Consider the following 18440-nt stretch of genomic DNA (forward strand, 5'->3'; position numbering starts at 1 on the left):
ACACTTTAAAGGTGGCCAATAGTGTTTCAAGTAAGAATAGCGGTAGGATTATAACACTTTAAAGGTGGCCAATATTGTGTCAAGTAAGAATAGCGGTGGGATTATAACACTTTAAAGGTGGCCAATATTCGACAGGTTGGAGAATATGAAACGTTCTGTCTGTGATCATTTTAATTGAAAAAAAAAGTCTGGAGGACGGTTGGGTTGAGAGAAAAACCAACTTGAAAGGTAAGCAGAACTTGGTTGGTGAACCAATACGAAACTTGTTTTTTAGGGTCAAAAGGTGTGTAATTAATTTCAGAGTGTTAAGTTTCTGTTGAACTTTTGCTCCAAAATCAGATGGGTGCTTTAATTAAACATTCTTAAAAGGTGAGACATTTTGGTAGACAAGAGAAAATGAAAAAATCTTTCAGGGTTCAAGTAGTTTATAATTAAATTCAGAGATTTGAGTTTCTATTGAACTTTTGTACCGAGTCAGAAGGGCGCTTTGAATAGACAAAGAGATAAGGTAAGAAACATTGTGACAGCGGGCGAAAATTGAAATATTGTCTGTGTTGTCAAGTTTTCTGTTATTTGTGTCCACACTTCAGGATGTCAATCTCGGGATAAGTGATGTTCACCTGCCCTGTCCAGCTAGCACCGTGCAGCTCGTGAACTCGTGAACTGAGAATCAAACATAAGTCAATTCATCCAGCTGTGAAGAGTCAATTCCATGTCAAGTATTAAATCGTAAACTTTGTCAGACAATGTGCATTTACTCGGGTTAAAACTGTGACTCACAAGTAAAGCAAGGGGTCACAAACTTGCGAACGTTGATGCCCACGTCGCTGAACCGTTTGAAACACACACACATACACACACACACGCACACACACACACACACACATACACACACACACACACAAACAAACACGCGGGCGCGCCCGTGCACGCACGCACGCACACACACACAAAGAAAAATCATTGCATTAAAAAAATCCTTGCTTGTTATTCTCTCCGCCAGGTGCCAGGAGACTGGTTCCACGTAACTCTCACTTTCTCTACGACACATGCCGTGTGCATTTAGAGAGCTTACTTCCCTTTGTTTATCAGATAAAGATCAATTGCAAAAGAAAAGAGAACGGAAGAGCAACAAATCAGCAAACCACAGACACGCACCGTATAAGTGAGATCGACAAGCACACACTTATGAATGTTTTGTCTTATATTTCTATCTTTCCTTTATCTCTTTTGCTGTTGTTTTTCGTTCTTTTTCCCAATATACCCTGAGGTTCAACTCCAGCTGACAGATAACACAAGCATTGATCTTCCTCCGTTTTACGCCGTGTGTGTGTGTGTGTGTGTGTGTGTGTGTGTGTGTGTGTGTGTGTGTGTGTGTGTGTGTGTGTGTGTGTGTGTGTGTGTGTATAGATGTGTGTGTGTGTATGTGAGAGAGAGAGAGAGAGAGAGAGAAACGGAGAGAGTGTGTATGTGTGTGTGTGTGTGTGTGTGTGTGTGAGTGTGTGTGTGTGTCACTGTGTGTGTGTGTGTGTGTGTTTGTGTGAATGTGTGTTTGTGTGTGTGTGTGTGTGTGTGTGTGTGTGTGTGTGTGTTTTACGCAGACGAATTTTGACGAAAGAACGCAATTTTTGGCTTGTGATCTACCTCGACGCCAGCAGACGCAAACGCACGAAATCCAGGCCTCAGGAAAACACTGCAAGACGCGGATAGACGCAGGGAATTGAATTGAATTGAACTTCATTTTACAAGGATTAAGATTCAAGGCTATGCCTTTTCTTACAAGCTGTCCTTGGGACGCACAGACACACAGGGATAAAATTAACAAATTAACAAATTAAAAAGTTAACATCAAAAAGAGGTGGGAAAAATGAAACACGTAATGATAAAAATGACGACGATGATGATAATGATGATGATGAGGATGATGACGATGTTGAAGAAGATGACGATGATGATGACGAGGATGATGATGATGATGATGATGATGATGAAGATGACGATGACGATGATGATGATGATGATGATGATGATGATGATGATGATGATGATAATTGTACTCGCATTCAGTTTATGGGACACGCTAACTGCCTCTTTCTCACGCTGAAGAATTCACGCAGGTGATGATGTTACGGGAGGTTTATTGTTGTATTCCGTGACCATGACGCTGACCCTGGTGAAAACTACAAAAAGTAATTTAGAATACTAGAATAACTAAGATGAAACATCAAAGCACATTCTCATAAACGCATAACTTCAAACATGTTAATCACCTCTTTAAATGGCGAGACGGCGTCAAAGAAAGCACAAATCATTAAAGCATAATTATTACATTGACGTGACGCAGATTCCGGCTTAAGTAATAACTCATAACATTCAAATAACAGAATTACTAACACTGAATAAACAAAATAGGCAGCGAAATTAAGCGAATCGTCCAAAGTCTCAAATAGTCAAATCCGGTCAGACCACGAATTCGCGCATAAATTATCAAAGTAAACTAGCTTAACCAACGTATATTTCCCTTTCGGCACTATAATTACACTGAGTTAACTGCGAATTTAAAATCCATAAAAAATGTCAAAATTACCCTACAGATTAGATACTCATCAAATCAAACTTGAAATTTCATCATCTACAGTTATTATTGCGGACAATTTATTCGCTCAAACAAAACAAGCCGATAATCAGCAGAAAACGCATAAACAACGTCCAGAACTATTGAAGAAAAACGTCTCGACATATGCGGCAAATCCGAGCACAAAGTCAGTTGCAAACGGTGGAATATAATAGGCATATTTCGGTAAACAATAAGGCAATCATAATGCAAACAATCAACAGATAAATCAACATACCTGTACTGCGCATTGTCCCATTAAAGAAACTAACTTCAGACCACAAACTTCACTGAAGTGTAAAAAAAAGAAAAGAAAAGATAGGCTTCCTTGAACCTTAAGCCTACTGCCTCTGACGGTTGCCAGTGGAAAAATGACCTTCAATCGCTATTCAGTTCCCGCATACCCCTTTTTGAATAGTGCTCAATACAAAAACACAACTGAATTCTTTGGCCAAGCAACACAAGCACGAAATCAGCGCACACTTCGTTACAAAAACTCACGCCGATACCGGTGAAAGAATGAAGCTTTGGTTAACACGACCAACAAGAAGGAATAACAGAGGGGTCAACACACATTGAAGAAAGAGAGAGAGAAGGAAGGAGGGACAGAGGGTAGGAGGGAAAGAGAGAGAGAGGAGAAAGGAGGGAGAGAGGGAAGGAGGGAGAGATAGGGAAAGAGAAAGGGAAGGAGATGAGAAAGAGAAAGGACATAGAAATGGAGAGAGAGAGAGAGAGAGAGAGAGAGAGAGATATATATATATGGAAGAAAGGAAAGGAAGATAAAGAGATAGAAGTTAAAGAGACCTAAAAGAGCGGAAAGAAAGTAAAGAATGAAGAGCTAGCAAAAAGAACAGTTAAAAGAATGAATAAGGGAAGAACGTAGCAACAAAAAAGGAAACAGTATAAGAGAAAAGAAGCTAGAGCAGGCAAAAAGAGTTTGCAAAGAAGAAAGAATAAAGTGCTCAAGACAACAGGCCTCGGAGGGAATGGCCGTGCACTGCCAATCCAAAAGAGGCCTACAGAAGGTGAAGAACGAAAGAAGGGAAGGCACAGAAGAAGGTAAGTACAGAAGGGCTGAAGAAGGAACAGAGGTGGATAAAAGGAAAGAGTAAGAGGAAAAGAAAGGGAATGAGAGTGAAGAAGAAAAGGAGGAGAGTGACGATTCAACAAACACCCAAAGATTGCATTTTGAAAACGCACATAAAAATTCTCGCCTATGAAGGCGAGCACAGCATACATTATGTGGTTATTCACAAAATCAAATGCAAAATGTACAGGCTATTATGCGTACACGCAAGTAGCAACGGAACATGTAGCACTAATACGACAAAAATATGTTCAGAATATAAAATGAACAGCATATCTTTGACATAATACTAAGTGGTGAATCGAAACACGTTAAACTACTCACAGATCTATGTGCATGCGAGAAAGTTCTAGAGAATACTGACACTCAGACAAGACATCATCACAGACAAAAGTACATGAATCCAAGGAGAAGGAATATACACATCGTATTTGACAATGATAATTATGTACTTGAACAGTTTAACGTGGGATTTTTCCCTATTCAGATTGAGAGTTTTCGCTTCTTTTTTGATCAAAGTGTTTTTGAATTTGAATGTTGGGATTACATAATGTATGCGAATAATTCACATTTTTTTTCTCAATGACAGACGTTCCTCTAAAGGGCCCCCGTAGCGCAGTGGTTAGCGCATCAGGCAGCGGGCCGGGAAGTCGTGAGTTCGAATCCGATCAGAGTCGTGTGGGTTTTTTGGGCTGCGGCCTGCTCCTACCCAGAGTAGAAGTGCTATGGTTCCTATGGGAAGGCTGGGATCACACAGCCGAGTGTCTTTCGCTTCACGAATGCGACTTTGAGGGTGCTCATGCAGGTTCTGTTTACCTGACCAACACCACAGGTGCAGCGCAGATCCTGGGCCTGGTTGACGCCAGGATATATTATGAAAGTAAGCGTAGAGTGTCACGTAGTCTCAAACCAAATTGGAAATCCATAGCATCATCATTATAGTCATCTTCATCTCATTAATCATCCATAAATTGTTCTGGCTCTTGTGGCCTTTTATGCCTTGGCGTCTTTCTCGACTCCACTCTCTCCATGCAGACACACATCTCCTTCATCATCAAGACCTGCTTTTTCCACCTACGACGCATCGCCTCCATCCGTCGCTACCTCACCCACGACGCCTGTGTCAAGCTGGTTGTCTCCCGCCTCATCTTCAGTCGTCTGGACTACTGCAACTCCCTTCTGGCTGGCCTCCCCGCCTCATCCATTCATGGCCTACAACGAGTCCAGAACTCTGCTGCCAGGCTGACGTTGAGGAAGACGAAGCGAGACTACATCACCCCCCTACTTCGCTCCTTGCCGCACTGGCTCCCTGTCAACACCCGAATCTCCTACACACTGTCCACTCTGGTCTACAATGCAAGTGTCTCAACGACTCTGCTCCCGAGTACCTTCAATCCTCACTGGACCTGTACACCCAGCCCTCCAACCGTCCCCTTCGTTCTGCTGCTGACCCACTCCGCCTTCACATCCCTCGCTCGAAACTTACTCGCATCTGCTGGTCAGCGTGCATTCCCCTCCGCGGGCCCCTCCGTCTGGAACTCCCTGCCGCTTGAGCTTCGCCAGAGCCCCTCTGTTTTCTTTGTGTTTAATATTATTTTGTTTGGACCTAGCTATTGATGTGTACATTGTTGTTAAACAGTTGTTTGTTGTATGTTTATCACGGTTTGCTAGTGTGTGATAGGATTCGTGTCCGTTTGTAGATGTTAGTTTCTTTGTTGGTCCTGTGTTGACAACTCTTCGAAAAGCGCTTAGAACTGTACCCACGGAATACGCGCTATATAAGCTTCATATTGATTGATTGATTGATTGATGCCCGGAGCTCTCATGTTGACCTTGGTCCGTTGGCTTGGGACAGAACCACTACTGAACACCGTCGAAGTGACTCGGCAGCAGTGCAGTGTCATTTTCAGAGGGTAGCCCACCGCGGTGACCCGACATCCCTCCTTGGAGCGTCTGTAAAATCGGTAAGTCTGGCAGCGGAACGAAATGCAGATGTGGTCGGAGCAGTGGAGAGCATACCAGCACTGGGAACAGGTGTTAGGAAAGCAACAACAACAACAACAAAAAACAAGTCGCGTAAGGCGAAATTACTACATTTAGTCAAGCTGTGGAACTCACAGAATGAAACTGAACGTAGTCCGCCGCTAGTGCAAAAGGCAGTGAAAGTGACGAGCCTGTTTGGCGCGGTAGCGATTGCGCTGTGCTTCGTAGCACGCTTTACTGTACCTCTCTTCGTTTTAACTTTCTGAGCGTGTTTTTAATCCAAACATATCATATCTATATGTTTTTGGAATTAGGAACCGACAAGGAATAAGATGAAATAGTTTTTAAAACGATTTCGGAAATTTAATTTTGATCATAATTTTTATATTTTTAATTTTCAGAGCTTGTTTTTAATCCAAATATAACATATGTATATGTTTTTGGAATCAGAAAATGACGAAGAATAAGATGAAATTGTTTTTGGATCGTTTAATAAAAAAATAATTGTAATTACAAGTTTCCGATTTTTAATGACCAAACTCACTCATTAGTTTTTAAGCCACCAAGCTGAAATGCAATACCAAACCCCGGCCTTCGTCGAAGATTGCTTGGCCAAAATTTCAATCAATTTAATGGAAAAATGAGGGTGTGACAGTGCCGCCTCAACTTTTACAAAAAGCCGGATATGACGTCATCAAAGGTATTTATCAAAAAAAAGAAAAAAATGTCTGGGGATATCATACCCAGGAACTCTCATTTTCAATTTCATAAAGATCGGCCCAGTAGTTTAGTCTGAATCGCTCTACACACACACACACACAGACACAGACACAGACAGACAGACACACACACACACACTTACACACACAAACACCACGACCCTCGTCTCGATTCCCCCCTCTACGTTAAAACATTGAGTCAAAACTTGACTAAATGTAAAAAAGAAGAAGCAAAAAAAGAGCATGTTCAGTCAGTAGTTCGCTCAAGGCTCAGTCCTTTGACCACGTTTCTTTTCCATCTGCCTTTGCAAATATCTTATTGGTAAGTAACAACCGACCTTTTTGCTGACTGGTGCGTCGCTGTACACACCTGATAACAGTATTTCCTCTGTTGAAACATCGCATCAAAAAAGCATTGATGAGGTCTCTGACTGGTGTACGACACACTCCATGATCATTCACACATCAGCACAAAAGTATGCATATACGGTGATCACCACACGATAGAAACACCAACTTGCACCTTAATTCTTCGTGTAACCTTGGATACTACACCAATTGAACAAGTCAATCCATAAACACAGAGTTCTAGGAACTGAAAGGGCAATTTCAACTAAGTTATTACGTTTTAGAAGTTATCGAGAAATGTATTATTATTGTCGCAAATGAAAAACATATGCAGACATTTCAACTCACAAGCTACATGTATATTATCACACACACATAATGACCAAGTCTAATTACTCCTAAAGCTGTATAGGATGGTTGCAATGATGTTTATGATTATAAAAAAAAACAACTAAACTCGCATCGTCGCTGTGCTATGAAACTTATTTCACCAGATTTTAATATCACAACTGATGAAACATTTCAGTTACTTAATATTTTACCACATCCGCTACAGATGGAACGTACTGAATAAGGCAATATGGATGCTTAAAATCTATCTCAACGAGGCACCTCCTTACTTATAGTCTCTGATTAAAATGTCAACAGACTGGTATGGTTCCAAAAAGGTACTGATACTTTTACCACGTATTGAAGTGGGAGTTTAAATGCCACAGGCCTATCGTTTCAACCATTGTTTTCATTTCATTGATTTGGATTGAAAAATGCGGTCGCTACGGTACGGCCTCAACTTTTTTCTTCGGACGGACTTGCCGTCAACAAAGACATTATCGATTTTTTTTTTTTTAAACGTAGACACACAAAAAACCCTCCAGAAACCCTTCCGAATAGCAAGAGTCAAAAAGCGAGAAAGGTATAGTTTATGGAACGTTTTATTATAGACAAAGCGGCACAGTCACTAGGACCTCAATCTACTGAACCTTAATAATCTTTGCTTTTGATTTTTAAACACGTCCCAAACCAGAATCACCAGTAAAAACTGATAATTTTCCTTACAAGTTTCAGTAAAATCATACATTTACTGTTTTAGTCGCCGAATTAATTCACTGACAATTCTAGAAAATGTATAATGTAGCCTACATCATAAACACAACAGATCGGACTGAGGGGCACGAAGCGACAGTGGGTGCCACGGGAGAGAACAAACCGCGGCGTCTGATTGGTTGAAATCACAACAAATCTCAATTCCAACCAATCCAACAACGCGGTTGTCCCCCAACCGGTTGGTAACTTTCTCGTAACCCCGGCCGGGTCATACCTAAGACTTTAAAATTGGCAATCTAGTGGCTGCTCCGCCTGGCGTCTGGCATTATGGGGTTAGTGCTAGGACTGGTTGAATAATGTGACTGGGTGAGACATGAAGCCTGTGCTGCGACTTCTGTCTTGTGTGTGGCGCACGTTATATGTCAAAGCAGCACCGCCCTGATATGGCCCTTCGTGGTCGGCTGGGCGTTAAGCAAACAAACAAACAAACAAACTGTCTCGTGCACCCCGGCCCTGGTCAGCCTGCGGGGTATGGGGAATGTCCAGTTATACACAGAACGGAACCTGCTCTGTACATTGTGGAAGCAGTACCTTCGTTATACAAACGACAATGCCACACGCACGCCTATCCTCCAAATGGGTCCCCTCGGGCCTGTGGACGTAGTGGCCGACAGTAATTAACAATGATCCACGCAAGTAGCCTCTCTCCATAATCATTCGATACAGATGAGGGTGCAGGGGGAGCAGCTTTGGTGTGGGTGTGGGTGAGGAGGAGTGGTGTGGTGGGTGGTGGGAACTGTGTGGGAAGTGTGTGTGTGTGGGGTAGGGATGGAGTGCGACGAGTGTGTGTGTGTGTGTGTGTGTGTGTGTGAGTGTGATTGTGTGTGAGAGTATATGTGTGTGTGTGTGTGTATGTGTGTGTGAGTGTGATTGTGTGTGAGAGTATATGTGTGTGTGTGTGTGTGTGTGTGTGTGTGTGTGTGTGTGTGTGTGTGTGTGTGTGTGTGTGTACCCATGTTTCCACAGGTTTGGTTGCCTAAATCACCATAAGGCAACCATCCACACGTGGATGGCAATTTAAACTCTGGATGGCAACCTAATTGTGTGGATGGTCGCTTCATTTAACACCGTTAAATTGACTTTTTTGACGGAAAGAATGTCATAACAATGTTCAAAATGACATTCTTTCCGTCCTCTATAGGCGACGAAATAGGTCAAATTTTGTGCATTTTTTAGTGCAAAATTCTTCGATGCCGGAGCGAGTACTGCACCCAGTGCTGTTGTAGTGCAAGTGCACTAGAAAGGCACTGCACCCAGTGCCGCCTCTTAGGTAACCATCCACACATATAGGTGCGTGTGTGTGTGTGTGTGTGTGTGTGTGTGGCAAATCAATACAAGTTATAAGATTGCGCAGACAAACAAATGTTTGTTTGTTTTTTATCTGAAGGTGTAAAAGTAAAATCAATGTTTTTACTTTTTTCTTTCACAGGAGCTAATGTATAGGTGAGTTTGACGGGTTGCACTGCTTTGATACACTTATCGTTTTAAAACATTGTAAATACATGGTTCTGAATAGCCACAACAACAACAAAACTCAAGTTAAGAATCTCTACTGTAGGCACGAACTCATTGTATTTGATGTTGATGGAGTTGACGCCGTGCAACGTCGGGCACTAATTAGCTGTAGCTTCGTGAAGATGTTGAAACATCATCTCAAATTCTGAAACTGAGCTTGAAACCTGTAGCTCCTCAGTGACTTTCAACCTGCGCATTTTCACCCTGGCTGTCCTAATTCATAACTGTATTTTGGAGAAAACAAGGTGCATTATAGATTTGTCAACAGCTAGGCCATTCAACTCTGTTAGTGAAACAAAACGTGAAGCAGAAGTAGTTCATTATGAACAAAAGTGCACACACATTTATTAACCAAGTGTATCCTTCATACGTGAGGGAGACCACCCATGCCATAACCAAACCATATACTCACACGTGTGTATAATTATGTTACAGTTAATCTGTGAAACCAGGGAATACGTGTATTAACTAGGTAATACATGAACTGACGGAAAAAAACAGTTAATTCATGTATTACCTTAAATAGTTTAGTTAATACACGTATTCCCTGGTTGCACAGATTAACGGTTCGGCCTGGGAGAAACAGAGAATGGGACATTTTGTCCCCCTCAACAGAATTCCGATGGGACAAAGTCGAAGTCAAAAAGCACTAAGTAGGCTAAGATGTTTTATCCAATGGTGCAAGGTGGTGCGTGCCATCTGATTACGATATTATGTAAATGAAATCGGATCAAACTACAGTTTGAGAGGGACCTCAGAGACAATAATTATGCCACTGCTCAGGATGACAAGGTCACTGGGACAAACTTGCTTCTCGATACACTTTGTTCCCCCGAAATCGGCGTATGCTGCCTGAATGGCGGGGTAAAAACGGTCATACACGTACAACTCCACTTGTGCTTAAAACATGAGTGAACGTGGGAGTCTAAGCCCATGAACGAAGAAGAAGAAGAAGAAGATACACTTTGTCTTTGCTCCGTAAGAGTAACTTGCACCTGATGCTATATTATTCCTATTGTCACGTCTTCTTCCATTCGTGCACCTTTGAAGTAAGAGTTGTTTTTTGCTCTGGAAGAGAGATTCCAGGAAGTTTGAGGCGTGCAAGCACAGAATGTAGGATAAACAGAATACTGCATGCCTTGAGTAAGATACTAGGTAAATACTCGGTGCTCTATCAAATATTGAAAAGCTCGCTTTCGCTCGTATTACAGTTCTAAAAGACATATTAAGTCGCATACACCTGGTAACAAACAGCAAGCCATATAATATTCTCAATACATGATATTATCCTAACTGAGAGAAAAGAAATTGATTTTTTTGTCGAAACAAAATAATGCTGTTTTTATATGTTATACTCTTACTTTCTCCCAAGCGCAAGACAAATTCTTCTATGAAAATTGAAGCCAATAAAATTTGAGTTGAGTTGAGTTGAGTAGTAAAACCACAGCAGTGCCTTATAAGCAAAATTACACACTTATTTACAGAAAACTGTCTTCCATATATGCAATCATTTGTTACTGAAAAAGAAATAAAATACTCAGGAAAACGAACACAAAACGTCTGTAGACATTCATAACGTTCAAGACGTTTTGTTCTCTTATGTTTTAGTGAAGGGTCAGTTGGAATGTCAAGGTGTAAAGTGTTCGCAAATCCACGCGCAAAGCAAGGGATTCATAGACACGCAATGTGTTCTGAATGTTTCTTTAGAAGTGTATGACTGATTTGTACACAAAGGATTAAAAAGTCCATAGCCTACGGATCAATAGTTTTCAGAGCTTCTTGCGTAAATCCACAACTTTTAGAAATATCTATCGTGAGAAATGCGTGACAAAAACATCATTCACACAAATCATATGTTTGTGTGTGTGTGTGGGGGGGGGGGGGGAGGGCAGCATAGTCTTGCGTGTGACCGTGCAGCGTAGGTGTATGTCGATGTTAGCGTGTGTGTGTGTGTGTGTGTGTGTGTGTGTGTTTGTATGTGGGTGTATCCGCAGGGTGTATGTGTGTGTGTATGTGTGTGTGTGTGTGTGTGTGTGTGTGTGTGTGTGTGTGTGTGTGTGTGTGGTGTGCGTGTATCTGTGTGCACCTGTGTGTGCATGTGTGTATGAGTCTCTGTCCGTGTGTGCGTGTCAGTATCTGTGCTAGACCATGTTTTTACCAGTAGGGACACTGACATGCGATAATCAAATAACAGGAGAAATCTAATTCTGAGCCACGCCGGTAACAGGATAGTTCACAACGCAACAGACAAGGAGCCAAGCCTTGAAAGGCAGAAAGACAAAACCACACCTGAGAATATGTTTTAATAATCATCGACAAACATGGGGATCACCGAACAAGATGGCGGAGGCGAGCGTATGACGTGTGCTGCGCCCTGGCGGGGGACGAGTTGACGCTCCACCCTCCAGGGGAAATCACTCCTATATAAGCAAAGTGACCTCCCTTGCGTACAATGAGTGATGAGTGAAAGAGGTCCTGGCAGCTGCGAGTCGTGTTGCTTGGCTGTGATTGGTTCATCCGTGGTGTCTTCTTCAGTGCTTGTTTGTGTGTGTTGGTTTTTGTAGCTTTCCTTTTTTCCCGCTGTTGGCTGTGAGGAGGACTTGATCCAGGATTTACCGACCCTTTTGTTTTTAGGGTTCCTGGATTGTTCTAGGATAGTACAATGTGTAAACATGGTGAGTGGATTGTTATCATTTTCTTATCTCTCTTTTGTCATTTTTTAAAATTTTTATGTTGCCTTAAATCGCCAGACGTCTTATTGATATCACACGGAAACGTTTCCTAAAACGGTCATCTTCTGGTTTATGTTATAAATTAAAACATCGTTTTCAGGATGCTTTCAACTTGAAATGAATACATGTTATGTGGTTACAAGATAAGAGTTTGTTCAGGGAATGTTTGGTATTTTGCTGGACTTGCTGCTTCTAAAGGTATCTGACGTTTTTTTGGTACTTTGCTGGACTCGTTGCTTCTAAAGGTATCTGACGTTTTTTTGGTACTTTGCTGGACTTGCTGCTTCTAAAGGTATCTGACGTGTTTTGGTATTTTGCTGGACTTGCTGCTTCTAAAGGTATCTGACGTGTTTTGGTACTTTGTTGGACTTGCTGTTTCTAAAGGTATCTGACGTGTTTTGGTACTTTGCTGGACTTGCTGCTTCTAAAGGTATCTGACGTGTTTTGGTACTTTGCTGGACTTGCTGCTTCTAAAGGTATCTGACGTGTTTTGGTACTTTGCTGGACTTGCTGCTTCTAAAGGTATCTGACGTGTTTTGGTACTTTGCTGGACTTGCTGCTTCTAAAGGTATCTGACGTGTTTTGGTACTTTGCTGGACTTGCTGCTTCTAAAGGTATCTGACGTGTTTTGGTACTTTGCTGGACTTGCTGCTTCTAAAGGTATCTGACGTGTTTTGGTACTTTGCTGGACTTGCTGCTTCTAAAGGTATCTGACGTGTTTTGGTACTTTGCTGGACTTGCTGCTTCTAAAGGTATCTGACGTGTTTTGGTACTTTGCTGGACTTGCTGCTTCTAAAGGTATCTGACGTGTTTTGGTACTTTGCTGGACTTGCTGCTTCTAAAGGTATCTGACGTGTTTTGGTACTTTGCTGGACTTGCTGCTTCTAAAGGTATCTGACGTGTTTTGGTACTTTGTTGGACTTGCTGCTTCTAAAGGTATCTGACGTGTTTTGGTACTTTGTTGGACTTGCTGCTTCTAAAGGTATCTGACGTGTTTTGGTACTTTGCTGGACTTGCTGCTTCTAAAGGTATCTGACGTGTTTTGGTACTTTGCTGGACTTGCTGCTTCTAAAGGTATCTGACGTTTTTTGTTTTGTTCTTTCATAGTGTGTCTACTTTTGTTTCGGTTTGGTGGTTGATTCAATTTTTGGTAATTGCGAATCATGCAAGCCTTACCTAATAGCCAAATATCTGTTAATACGTATTATACCTTTGTTGTTGTTTTTTTGTTAACTGAAGATGTTTGAGATGATTTCAAAATGTCGAACTGTGCGGTTGATTATTCCAATTTGATTAGCGGCAATCTTTGGCAGCAGAAACATGCCTTGACATTTAACAAAGACGTGTACACTTTCTCAGGCATTTATGCCACAATTTGTTGTCGGCATTTTAATACAAAAGATAAATGCTAACAATGATCCCTGATACGAAGAGAGGGTAGGGGTAGGCTAGGAAAGAGAACGACATGAAAAGAAAAAGAGCGGGGGAGGGGGGCAGAGAGACAGAGACAGAGACAGAGACAGAGACAGAGACAGAGACAGAGACAGAGACGCACCCGTATTGAGTGAGTGAAAGAGAGGAAGAGAGCAAGCGAAGGAGAGAGGGTAAGAGGGAGAGATGGAGGGAGGGAGAGAAAGAGAGAGAGACAGGCAGACAGAAAGATAGTGAGAGAGAAACAGACAGACAGACAGACAGACAGACAGATGGAGAAACAGATACAGAGAGACAGAGAAAGTCAGATACTGAGGGAGACGAAGACAGAGACAGATAATGAGGGAGACATAGACAGTGGCAGATGAGCAGATGGAGAAAGCAGTTGATGATAGCTAGTTAGAACGCTATTCAGGATATTGGTAATTAAGTAGGTTAGACTAGTCTTACTGTGGGGTGATGTGTGTATACCAAATACTCTAGTTACGACAACTGTATTGTCTTAATCTGCATTTGAAACAAATAGTGCGTATTATACTCCTGTACGGCCCCTAAGCAAGCTATCTGTTCTTCTTTAACATGTTTAACTACCACACCAAACATCTTCTTTTTCTTCTCCCATGTACACTCGTATTTTGCACGAGTTGGCTTTCACGCGTATGGCCAATTTTACCACACAATTTAGACAGTCATACTCCCTTTTTGGGGGCTTTATGCGTATCTGAAATCAACCGAACTCTGACATGGATAAAACTATCTTGTTCGTGGGTGCTTGGTCTTGTGCTTGCGTGTACACATGAACGGGATACGGTACTAGCTGGTCTGCATACAAGTTGACCTGGGCGATAGGTAAATAACTCAAACCTCATCCTTCCAGCTGGGTTTCGAACCCCTAGCCTACCAATGGTAAGGCAAACCTTGACATCACTAGACTTTTCCACCCATCCAAATGGGGCTTTGAGACAACGCCTTGGTTTTATGGAATACTCAAACTGTTGAATATTATATTGTAATATATATATAATAAATATTATATATAATAAATATTGCACAGACATTATTTCCACACCTCTAGATACCAACTTTATGGAGAGAAAAAAAGCAGCAATGTGTAGGTACCCATGAGACAAAACACCGCTACACTAAGTAAAAACTTGGTTCGTGAATGAGGCATACAAAAGAAATGTATTACCATTATTTTGCAGTGCACCATTGGGCTTTGTTTGTGCCAATAAAGACTGATTCTAGGTGACCCGCTAAATGTCATAACGTTCAGGCAGGGACCCGTTTTGTTTATCAAGCTAAAAATAAACAAGACAAAGTAAAAAACGTAATTAACAATATCAGCGTGATGTATTCTTAAGAACTACACTTCCAATGCTGTCAGATGTTACACTTTTTATCTTAAACATACCAAAAAGACAGTTTATCTGTGGGTGTTTTACAGAACGGCGAGGCACCAACCACCCTCAAAGTGTGCAAAGCCTTTTTCGCTCACTTGAAAATGTGATTGTCAAAGTTCTGAAGGATGAAATAAAATTGCGTCACTCAATAAACCTCAAAACTATCTTCACGTCATTTCTTATTTGTCTGGCGTCGATTCTAAATCTGTCGCTCTCTGTGGACAAGAAAAATCGAAGGCACTGAAACCTATCTTCAACATGGTTTGTCTTGTGAAATGGTTGCGTTGACGCATTTCACCTGTTTATATATATTCATCACGCCATGTGAGTGATTAGCTTACCCAGGTCACGAGAATGCTTTGACTGACAGACATGATCAGATTGGAGCGATCAACGACGGACGCTGTGGCGGGATGGTAAGACGTCGGCCTCTTAATCGGAAGGTCGAGGGTTCGAATCCCGGCCGCGGCCGCCTGGTGGGTTAAGAGTGGAGATTTTTCCGATCGCCCAGGTCAACTAATGTGCAGACCTGCTATAGTGCCTTATCCCCCTTCGTGTGTACACGCAAGCACAAGACAAAGTGCGCTCGGGAAAGATCCTGTAATCCATGTCAGAGTTCGGTGGGTTATAGAAACACAAAAATATCCAGCATGCTTCCTCCGCAAGCGGCGTATGGCTGCCTAAATGGCGGGGTAAAAACGGTCATACACGTAAAATTCCACTTGTGTTTTTGTGCAAAAACACGAGTGTACGTGGGAGTTTTAGCCCACGAACGCAGAAGAAGAAGAAGAAGAAGGAGCTATCAAGTTCCCATTGCCGTTATTCTGTCTAATTCGCTGGGTCGCTTCGAAATTTCTCTTGGTCCTACGGGGTAATAAAACCGTTATTTCTAATATGTTGATTGTTAGCAAATGATAACAGACATGTCTCTAAAAAGATATCAGCATTCGGCTGCCGGCTCATGCTTGATATCCATTTTCTCGACTTGTCTGCTATCATTTGCAAACAGTCAGCATGTTAGAAATAACTTATAATAACACTTTCGAGGGAAGTTGCCTATTTCATGACAACAAACTGACTCCAAATTATAACATAAACCGAGGATGTTGTAAGGCGTCGGCAATTGCAGTTGGCGAAATTCCGAAACTTATCTGAAATCGCCTAAACACTTTGCCGCGGAGCTGCCGATTTTTTTTGTAAGAAGGTGTGCGAAAGGTAACATTAAGGACTGCTTTAAAAGTCCAGAAATTGTTGAAGCTGGCATGGCTATTTCTGCAAATTTTATGAAGAAAATAAATCCGAACAACATCGTTTAAATCTACTTTAAATGAAAAGAACTGAATGTTACCTGCGGCGTATTGCTTTGAACAGAAATAAGATATTTTTATTTGAATATGACAAAATGACAGAACCAGAAATGTATGCTCTCCATTAAAATATACCACACAGTGTGTTTTTCTTGCTGGGGGGGGGAGTCACAAACTTCAGGGGTTTTATGTGCTGAATCTGTTTTTAAAGCATTTCACGTTGCAGGGAAGTTTGTACGTGTCCCCTTCACGTGTTTTATGACCGGAAGTTCATGTCCCCCACCACCCTAAACGTACGACCTTCACCTTGGGACTGTTAATCATGCTGGGTCCAACAAGTTGTGAAAACAGACAATGGGACTCTGTCAACCAAATGAGAAGATGACGTGTTACAACCGTTTTCCATCCTCAATGCTGAGATCAACATAGGATCACTGCTGATCATATATGATCGGTCATCCCCACAGATAACATACAATTACTGCTTACTTGTTGTCCAACGGCTTGGTTCCAACCAATAATCCGCCAATGCAATGCCACTGGACACAGGACAGTGTTCATTGATCCGTTAGTGTTACAACTGTCGTAAGAACATTGGCTTGGGGCCAGTTGCCCAGTGATAGCGCACGGTGTTTTGTAAAGCCATACATCTCTAGGCTAGATCTCTCTAAATCTGATCACAGGGAATTTGGAAACCAGTTAACTTATGCTCTGATTACATATGGAACTATCTACACTTTGATACCGCAAAAATGTCACATTCAATCAAACGGGTACGTTTAACCGATTGACGGTTTCACTTCCGGTATGTGTATTTTTGTACCCAGTAAAATGCCGCAAATTTTCCGGTGAACAGAAACACTGATATTTCACTTATGATGCTGTCTTGAACAAATCGGTTCACAATAATACATCACTCTGGATACTGACACTAGCACCAAGGAACAGCAACCCAGGCTATCTTGTCACCCAAGAGATGACATTCACTGATTCAGTTTAGAGCTGAACTGAGACAATCCGCAGCTGGCCCCAGCTTTGACTGAGCTTATGGCTATTTAGCAAAGTTCTTTTGACTGCTGAAGAAAGTTTGAATTGTTTCACATGAGATATCGATTACCTCGACTCTATGAGGAAATGCATGTGTAACATGTTTCTTTCCGGATGCTTATTGTTCGAGATCGAACCAGCAAAGCTTTGTTTGCGTTTTGCCCTTGGGGGCCAGTAGCTCAGTTGACAGAGCACTAGACTTGTGATCCACTGGTCACGAGTCGACTGACACGCATCAAGGTTATGTGCCGACTCACAAACGGTATATATGCCTAACCCCCGTGTCACCACTGGCAAGTAAAAGTCTCTATCATTGTTCCAGAAGTGCAGATGGCTGACTACCTAAATATGCACACACGTTGGTAGCGTGACTCGGTTGCTGCCAGCTTTACACTGGGAGGAAGCGACTTTAATTCCCAAGTGACGCAGTGAACGTGAAAATGCAAATAAAATGAAAATATCATCCTTGCCATGCTAACACACACATACACACACACACACACACGCACACACACAAACACATACACACACGCACGCACGTACGCAGGCAAACACACACTCACACACACACACACGCACTCACGCACACACACACCCATACACACACATACATAAACACGCACGTACGCAAGAACGAAAATGCATTTACACACACATACACGAGCGCACAACCACTTGAATGTACATATACACACAAACACACAATGCCTCCTAAACACACTCTCAAACTTACCCAAACACTGACCCTACTCACATTCTCAGAGAGAGAGAGAGAGAGAGAGAGAGAGAGAGAGAGAGAGAGAGAGAGAGAGAGAGGGTGTGTTGGTGTTTTCCTCCTCTTCTCGCTTTACGTTTCATTTCAATTTTGACGAGAAAGGAAAGCCGCCGAATAAACACAGAAAGAAGGGAATTATATGCAAAGGGCACGAAACTTGTTTTGCAATTGCAAAATGTATTGTCCGGCAATGCAGTTCATATCATAAATCTTGAAAATGTCAAGAAAATCCGGTTGCAATTACATCTAATTAGCTGCTTTTTACATTTAGTCAAGTTTTGACTAAATGTTTTGACATAGAGGGGTAATCCAGACGAGGGTCGTGGTGTATGTGTGTGTGTGTGTGTGTGTGTGTGTGTGTGTGTGTGTGTGTGT

The 18440-nt window shown here is 41.9% G+C and overlaps 1 protein-coding gene across 2 annotated transcripts in view; it reads left to right on the top strand.

The window, feature by feature from the left end:
* The window catches only part of LOC138961412 (probable insulin-like peptide 7), a 106953-nt gene that overhangs the window by 49951 nt on the left and 38562 nt on the right, over positions 1-18440 (top strand). Inside the window, exon 1 of one of the 2 annotated variants that reach the window (XM_070333028.1) lies at positions 11840-12045. The exons of the other annotated variant lie outside the window; for it this stretch is intronic. Coding sequence (XP_070189129.1) covers positions 12033-12045 — 13 coding nt within the window. The 5' untranslated portion in view covers positions 11840-12032. Of the gene's footprint in view, positions 1-11839; positions 12046-18440 lie in introns of those variants that run through there. 2 annotated transcript variants of the gene reach the window in all.

The sequence above is a fragment of the Littorina saxatilis genome, linkage group LG3 (assembly GCF_037325665.1).
Source record: "Littorina saxatilis isolate snail1 linkage group LG3, US_GU_Lsax_2.0, whole genome shotgun sequence".
Taxonomy (NCBI): Eukaryota; Metazoa; Mollusca; class Gastropoda; order Littorinimorpha; family Littorinidae; genus Littorina; species Littorina saxatilis.